At 46.7% G+C, this 8,637-nt stretch overlaps 1 protein-coding gene and 1 long non-coding RNA gene across 2 annotated transcripts; both read right to left on the bottom strand.

Moving 5' to 3' along the window:
* Positions 1 to 871: 871 nt before the first annotated feature.
* LOC135716091 (uncharacterized) lies at positions 872 to 1,339 on the bottom strand. The gene is made up of 3 exons (XR_010519494.1): positions 1,251 to 1,339; positions 1,112 to 1,184; positions 872 to 1,055 (listed from the first exon to the last, which is right to left on the bottom strand). It is a non-coding gene; the product is annotated as an uncharacterized LOC135716091 (long non-coding RNA).
* A 144-nt stretch (positions 1,340 to 1,483) lies between these two features.
* On the bottom strand, positions 1,484 to 8,423 carry LOC135716092 (uncharacterized). Its single transcript, XM_065238912.1, has 2 exons — positions 8,224 to 8,423; positions 1,484 to 8,168 (listed from the first exon to the last, which is right to left on the bottom strand). The coding sequence occupies exon 2, from the start codon at positions 7,946 to 7,948 to the stop codon at positions 1,484 to 1,486; it is 6,465 nt and encodes a 2,154-aa protein (XP_065094984.1). The 5' UTR covers positions 7,949 to 8,168; positions 8,224 to 8,423.
* Between the last annotated feature and the right edge of the window lie 214 nt (positions 8,424 to 8,637).

Below are 8,637 nucleotides of genomic sequence, written 5' to 3'. Positions count from 1 at the left end.
CGGCTAGTCTTAAGTGCGCGTTCTTTGTAATCGGTAAATGGTGAATAAATAAATTTTTTTATAACACTCGGTTAACCACGAGCATTATTGGCGCAGTCTTCGGAAAAGTGTGGAAGTAGTGAACCGCGAATTTTTACAAGTGCTTTCTTAAAAACGGACTTAGCGAAAAAAACCAAAAGTGACTATCACAAACCAAAGTGACGTATCACAAACCGAAGCTGATCCTTAGTGAACATAAGCGCAGCTTCAACAACCGAAAGCGCTTGGACACGGAGTGGCCCACGAAAGACCAACCTGAGCAACATTCATCGCGAATAACCGGATCATCGGCGTAGCCACTGCTGAGCGAATATCACGCAGTTTGTGTGATTCGGAGCGAAGGAAGGACCAAACACTCAACCTACAACCCACCAGCGTACCACAGGACTCCGGAAGATGCGAGCAGCTCTTCTGTAAGTATAAACCATTTACTTCTCGTTCATACCAAATATCACAACAAAAAGTGTAGTGTAAAAATTAAGCGAAAAGCTAGTGAAGTGAGTGTACTAAACTTGACTCTTCCTTGCTTAAATTAGTGTTCGAGGGGAATAATAAATTTGAAATGGAAAGAGATATGATCTCTCCCGATCTGATTCCGCCTCCAGAATTTGAGGAAGCGGAAGAACAGCAAAATTGCACCACAAGTGCAACAACAGCAAATATCAGTAGAACAGCTACTTGATCACATAAGAAACCTAACTGACATGCAGCAGTCTTTGATTAGTACAATTACTCAAATGAAAAACAAGGCAGATGATCAATTCCTGCAATTCAAAACTCCGGACCCCATCAAAAACCTTCCAACGTTCAGTGGGAACAAAAGGAGACTGTTGTGGGTAAGTTTCCAACTCCAGTGAGCAAACCGATTTTGTTGTGCGGTAAGCTTTAAGCTAAAATAAACAATTTATTATATCTTTTCTCTTCAATATTCCTCGCAAACTTACAATTTTGGTGACCTTAGGAAATGTTAGGATCCTATCACGCCTTCACGGGTATTAATTTGGGAATTTACTGTACTGTATATAGGCATATTTAGGTTTATGTAACAGCGATAATAATTTCATTTACTTACGATCTAATTATGGTTATAAGTAGCTTTAATATGTTCTAGTTGCGTTGAAGTTCTAACCCATGTAGTAGATGTCCTAAATTAAAGCATAAATCAGCGTAAGAATTCGGTTTCTACCGATTCCAAAGGAATACACATGTACCTGGTGTAAACAATTCCCGTGATAGCACATATTAGCATTAATCACTAGCATGGGTTTCGTTCTAATTAGTTTACGTAACTGTATTTACTCTAGGTAGGTTAGTTTAAGTTTTAGGATAATCAACTAGACTAACGTTAGACACTTTTACTGTAGAATATTAAGTTTTTATAGAACTCAATAAATCACTGAACATCTACGATCGATTTCTGAATACCGTATTGTTCGAATGATGTTTACGTTTTTCTCCTTTGTCCCGTCGTTGCCAGAGGATCGTCCGACAGGCCATTGTAGATCGGTCTGTCTCTGCCGGCCACAGTTGAGTTGCGACGGGGGGTCTCGTCGTGACATTCCGCCACCCGTAAACCCTGGTGATGCTCCTGATGCACTGGATCTCCTTGATCAGGTTTACTACTCTCCGAAACGTCGAGAACCGCTAGTTTCACTGCTGGTCGTCGCAGTACTCCAGATGCTGTCCGGACTAGGGCCTGACGGACTCGTCCATCCCGTCCAGGAATAACTTCTTCCACTCGTCCTCGAGTCCACTGGTCCCTCACCGTTCCACTCACTACCAACACCAGATCACCGATTGCTATGTCCCGAACTTCTTCGAACCATTTTCCTCTTCGTGTTATCACTGGCAGATACTCCTTCACCCATCTTGACCAGAACTCGTTGGTGATGGCCTGTGCTAGCTTCCAACTGCTACGCAGGACCGCCGGGCTATTAATAGGTTCGTTCGGCCGGATCTTGTCACCATTGGAAGATCCCAGCAGAAAGTGGTTAGGCGTTAGAGCTTCTTGGTCTGCCGATTCGAGTGGGATGTAGGTGAGCGGTCGCGTGTTGATCATCGCTTCGGTTTCTACGAGAATCGTTTCCAGGACTTCATCACTTGGTCTGCGAGGAGCGTCAGCTACGGCTCCCATTGCCACTTTCACCGATCGAACTAGACGCTCCCACGCTCCACCCATATGTGGAGCCGCTGGTGGAATGAATCTCCATTGAGTATTCGCATTCGTGAACGTAGTAGCTAGAGCGTTGTTCCTTGCCTGTACTTCTTCCCTTTTTAGCTCTCTGCTAGCGCCTTGAAAACATGTTCCGTTGTCCGAGTAGAACTCAGCAGGGGAACCACGACGTGCGATGAAACGGCGCACTGCCATGATGCACGATTCCGTCGATAAACTGTGCACGACCTCCAAGTGCACGGCACGAATAGTGAGGCAGGTAAATAGGGCTACCCATCTTTTCACCTGACTTCTACCTACTTTCACCATTACAGGTCCGAAGTAATCCAATCCGACGTAGGTAAATGGTCGGACGAACGGTTGTAGCCTGGCTTTCGGAAGCGGTGACATTGCGGGAGGACTGGGCATGGCTTTTCTCAGTCGACAAATCATGCAGGTCTTCGACACCTTCGCAATCAGAGCACGAAGCTTGGCGATTTCGAAACGTTGACGCATTTCGTTGGTTACGGTCTCTCGGTTGGCGTGGCGGAAACGGCGGTGGTACCAGTCTGTAAGAAGAAACGTAATTAGGTGTTGCCTGGGAAGGATGGCGGGGTACTTAGCTTCGGTCGGTGCAAAGGATGCGACACCGATTCGACCACGCATCCGAAGTATCCCACGCTCGTCGAGATATGGCCAGTTCTTGTAGATCGAACTTGAATTGGCAACACGGTCGTGTCGCGCTTCGGGAGACCCTTGTGACCCAGAAAGAATGGTGATTTCTTCTGGGAAGGCTTCAGCTTGGGCTACCTTCCATAGTGCTTCTTCTGAACGTTTTAATTCGTGCTGATCGAAGACGCCCAGTTCCAGCTTGGATCCACATCTTTTACGGCGCAGGTTGTTGATGAATCGGAACACGAAAGCCATTGTTCGCTGTAGCGTCGTCCACCGGCTGAATCTGGATACGTCAATTAACTGAGGAGCTGTGTAATGAGTGTGACTTGATCGAAGTTCTTCTTTAGTTGGACTGGCCTGGGATGGTTGAGGCCAGCATTCCTCAGGTTGGTGAAGAAACGCCGGACCACAAAACCATGGATTAGTTGGTAGGAAGTTGGGGCCATTCTTCCATTTGGTAGCGAGGTCGGCAGTGTTCATTTCAGAGGGGACCCATCGCCACTCGCGTGCATCAGTTGCTGTGAGAATTTCACCGATGCGAACGGCAACGAATTTGTTGTAACGACGGTGGTCTGATCGAATCCAGGCTAGTACTGTACTGGAGTCACTCCAAAAAACTCGTTGACTTATGGGATAGGTGTGATAACCTTGGATAGCCTCAAGAAGGTTGATTCCAAGGACAGCAGCCTTCAATTCTAGACGAGGGATTGAAAGAACCTTGAGAGGTGCAACCTTCGTCTTTGCGCTAATGAAGGCCACCTGTATGCCGGATTGAGTTGGAAGCCGGTAGTACGCTACACAAGCGTAGGCAGAATCACTGGCATCGACGAATACATGGAGCTCTAGCTGATCGAAATTGTCCGGAAATGGCGTTTGAAAGTAGCACCGTGGAATTCGCAAGGTATCCAGCTGGGGAAAATAACCAATCCAATGTCGCCAACGATCGTACAGTTCCTCGTTCACCGCTTCATCCCAATCGATTCCTGTTGCCCAGATGTTCTGCATCAGCACCTTTCCATGCACTAGGAAGTACGATACAAAACCCATTGGATCAAATAAACTCATGACGACTTTCAGTACTTCGCGTTTTGTTGGGATGTGGGCTTCGTTGAGGATTGGTTGCAAGTCATTTCGCATTGCAAAGGTATAGGTGAAGACGTCTTCTTTGGGAATCCACCTCATGCCGAGCACGGATTCAGTTGTTTCCGCCCGTATAAGAGAGAGATCCTTCGAGACTTCTGCATCCGCTACTCCGATTTCCCTCAGCACTTCTTCTTCATTGGATAGGAAATTTCGTATTTCGAATCCACCTTTTGAATGGACAAGCTTCACTTCGTTTACCACTTCGATCGCTTCGTGGATCGACCTGAAGCTGTCCAAGTAGTCGTCCACGTAGTGATGGTCCTTGATGGCGGAAGCTGCACGGGGATACTGCTGAGCGAATTCTTCAGCGTTCAAGTTCTTCACGAACTGTGCTGAAGCTGGAGAACAAGTGGACCCAAACATAGTAACGTTGATGACGTAGATTTGCAATGGTTGATCAGGACTGTTGCGGAATACAAACATCTGCGCTTTGCGATCCTTAGATTGTAGCTTGATTTGCAGAAACATCTCCCTGATATCTCCGGATGCAGCAACCGGAAACAAGCGAAAACCACTCAAGACCTTAGGCAGAGAAGTGAGGAGGTCCGGGCCTTTCAAAAGGTGTGAGTTGAACGAAGTCCCATCGACTTTCGCAGCAGCATCCCAAATGAGCCGGATCTTTCCTGGTTTTTTCGGGCTGATGACTACACCTAGCGGAAGGAACCAAGTGTTTCGCGAGTCTATTTCAGCAATTTCTGTTGCACTGGCCTTGTGGATGTATCCTTTACACTCGAATTCCGTTATCTGCTCCTGAACTCGCTGCATCAATGATGGTTCTTTCTGCAGCTTCTTTTCCAAGGACTTCATTCGACGGATGGCCATGGGATAGGTATCCGGGAACTCTCGTGCGTCGACTTTCCACAGTAAACCCGTTTCAAATCCGCATGATGTACGCCGTGTGGTCTCGTCGAGCAATCTTCTTGCTCTCCTGTTATCCTCAGATTCTAGTTTTTCTGAGGTAGTGGATACTCCACAGTTTTCCATCGTGAAGAAATCTCTCAGTTGTTCGTTCAGCATGTAGTCCGCATCGGGCGCAGCAGCAGTGTGGAAGTTGACTGAAGCCCTTGGTGCTGATTGCTTTGATGAACACCCATATATTCCCCAGCCGAGACGACACTTAGCGGCTATTGGATCCTGGGGACCTCCCTCGCGTAGTTTCAGTGGAACTCCAAGTCGAAGATTGTCTAGTCCGATCAGTAATTTTGGTTGGACTAGATCGTGATCCTCTAGTGGCAGGCCTTTGAGGTAAGGAAATCGTTGACTCATGTCACGGTAGTTCAGGCGTTGAGAAGGTAGAACCAGACAGCTCACTGTACGTGCCTGGCAAAGATCGTAACGAGCACTACTGTTTTTCCCCGCTATCTCAAAGTTGATTTGCTGAGACCGCGGCTCCTTGCGTGTCATGTTTCCTGTCCACTGTAGGGTGAGTGGTTTCGTAGGGCCCACAACGCCAAGGTCCTTCGCAACGTTTTCCTCCAGAAGAGTGATTTGTGAGCCTACGTCGATGAACGCGAAAATAGTTATGCTTTTCTCCTTTCCGTATAAAACTACCGGTAGAATCCGGAATAGTGGTTGATGTTCGTTAGATGAGAGTTGATTCGACGAAATGTTCACGGAATGCGATGACGAGGCGGGATTGGAATTGGAGTGGAGGAGTGTGTGATGTTTCAAACGGCACCCTTCTATTCCACATCCTTTCCATGACTTGCACGGCCATTTTCCGTGGTTGTTCAAGCACGTCCTGCACAAGCCTTTGTCCGTTACTAGTTTCCATCGTTCCTCCATACCTAGCTGCTTGAATTTTACACATTCGGCTATCTTATGGCCTTCATGACTACAAGAACAGCATGTTCGAGCTGATTTGCGTGGATTTCCGGTTGCACTGAGCTGCTTGAAGCCGGCAGAATTACCGGAAGAGTGGGTTTGAACCATTGCCCTCTCCTTTGACCGCTGCTTCTCATTTCTCGGGATTTTCTGATACCCAGGAAGCTCGAAACTCACTTCGCTGGCCGCCTTTACCAATCTTTCCATGAACTCCCCAAACGTCAGAACAGTTACTCGAAGTCGTTGGCTCTTAAATGCAGCCCAATCCATCCTCATTGGTCCTGGCAACTTCTCTACCAGTTCCTGCATGAGCATCGGGTTCGAAAGATGGTCTACTTGCTGCGCTGCTTGGAGATGATCAACAAAGTTTTGAACTGCCAGTCCAAATTCGAGGATCGATTCGGGCCGGTCATGTCTAGGGCCTGGTGTCCTGCGGATAGTTTCGAGCAGAGACCTGATGAGTAGTTCCGGGCGTCCATAAAGTGTTCGTAGAGTGTTCATTACTTGTGGCACGCTGGCTGGCAGCAGAAGTCTGCTTCGTACTGCATCTCGAGCATGTCCAACGAGACACCGTTGTAGACGAACGAGGTTTTCAGCATTGGAGTATCCACAACTAATCGTAGACTGTTCAAAACTGCTGATGAACATCGGCCAGTCCACGGGGTTTCCGTTGAAAGTGGGTAAATCCTTTCCGACCACTTGTCGGGCAGCTATTTGCTGAGAACTAAGAGCACCTGGTGGATCACGTGGCATCGGAGGATCTTGTGGTATCGGAGGATCACGTGGTATCGGAGGATCACGTGGTATCGGCGGGTTGATCAAAGTCCGTGGATAACGTACCGACGGTGGACCACGTGGAAAAGGAGGATTTCTAACTCTCGGTGGACTTTGCTGTCGTGGGGTCCGATTGTAAACCTCTCCATTGTAACTGATTCCATGGTTAGGGCTCGGATAATCCCGATGTCCATCTTCTCTCGAATGTTGATGAAACATTGGAGATGTATGTTGAGGAACAACTGGTTCGGAGACCACCGGAGAACTATGTCGTAAGGGGGTGTTCCATGGACTGCGACGCGGTGACGATGTCATGGAAACTGGATTATCATCGTGTTGAGTGCGTTGACCACAGACCGGCGAGTGATACGGATCTGGTACGATAGGAGGCCATTTTTCTCGAGGAATAGGTTCCGAGGTTGATATGTATCGACGAAAAGGTTCTCTAACGATGAGTGATGGTATCTCTAGAGGTGGGATTGTGGTTTTCCGAGGTGATGTTCCTGTACATGAGTGAGTTGGTTGAGATATAGATGAAAGGGTACCACGGCAAGTGGGTACATTCACTGACATCGAAGAGACTCCTTCGGGCAGTAGCTCTTCTGGGGCCGGAGGGACCATTCTGGAATTGTTTCCATCTTGTGGTTCCAATTCCTTCCCACCAGTCTTCCCATAAGGTTGATTAACATTCAACCATTCCGTAACTTTTTCTCGTGAGCTTGCTATGGAAGTCACTACACTACCACGTTCCGAAATCTGCAACATGATCTCCGTCCTCTTCTCCAAAGACTCTCTGCGGATAAGCTGCTGTTTCAGCAAATGTGCTTTGTCTACTTCCAGCTTTAGCTGACGCAAACGTAGCTCCTCGTCCAGCAACTTCCGCTTCTCCTCCAACTGGCGTTGTGCTTCTTCGAGCTCGCGTTGTCGGAGTTCTTCTTCCTCCTTGAGCTCTTGTTCCTTTAGTTTAGCCTCTTCCTCTGCCAGTTCTAACTGCTTCTGTACAGCCGACGACCTAGTACTGTTGCTCCGGATAGCCGATTGCGCTTTACTTCCTCTGTCTGAAGACACTTTTACCTCTGACGTCTTTGATGGCCTCCCTTCAGACGTTTTAGTGGACTGGTTACCTCTTGAACGTGGCCGCAGTATTCGGAGGGACGCTGCATTTTCCTCCTGGCACTGCTTACAAATGTATGGACGTCTTTGCACGGCTTGAGTCACGCCGGCACAAATAAAGTGCTCCCATTGACGGCACTGATCACATGCAACCATATGCGTATCTGCCCAATTTGGACGATCGCATGATTTGCATTGATACGTCGATTGGTTGTGATGTCCTTCCATTCCGACAACCCACGTACAAAATTCTTAAAGAATGTTGTGGGTAAGTTTCCAACTCCAGTGAGCAAACCGATTTTGTTGTGCGGTAAGCTTTAAGCTAAAATAAACAATTTATTATATCTTTTCTCTTCAATATTCCTCGCAAACTTACAATTTTGGTGACCTTAGGAAATGTTAGGATCCTATCACGCCTTCACGGGTATTAATTTGGGAATTTACTGTACTGTATATAGGCATATTTAGGTTATGTAACAGCGATAATAATTTCATTTACTTACGATCTAATTATGGTTATAAGTAGCTTTAATATGTTCTAGTTGCGTTGAAGTTCTAACCCATGTAGTAGATGTCCTAAATTAAAGCATAAATCAGCGTAAGAATTCGGTTTCTACCGATTCCAAAGGAATACACATGTTACCTGGTGTAAACAATTCCCGTGATAGCACATATTAGCATTAATCACTAGCATGGGTTTCGTTCTAATTAGTTTACGTAACTGTATTTACTCTAGGTAGGTTAGTTTAAGTTTTAGGATAATCAACTAGACTAACGTTAGACACTTTTACTGTAGGAATATTAAGTTTTTATAGAACTCAATAAATCACTGAACATCTACGATCGATTTCTGAATACCGTATTGTTCGAATGATGTTTACGTTTTTCTCCTTTGTCCCGTCGTTGCCAGAGGATCG

Source organism: Ochlerotatus camptorhynchus, unplaced genomic scaffold (genome assembly GCF_037179485.1).
Source record: "Ochlerotatus camptorhynchus isolate MF236.1 unplaced genomic scaffold, CSIRO-AGI_Acam_v1.1 ptg001119l, whole genome shotgun sequence".
In the NCBI taxonomy this organism is placed as follows: Eukaryota; Metazoa; Arthropoda; class Insecta; order Diptera; family Culicidae; genus Ochlerotatus; species Ochlerotatus camptorhynchus.
This window is presented reverse-complemented; position numbering and strand designations above follow the sequence as displayed.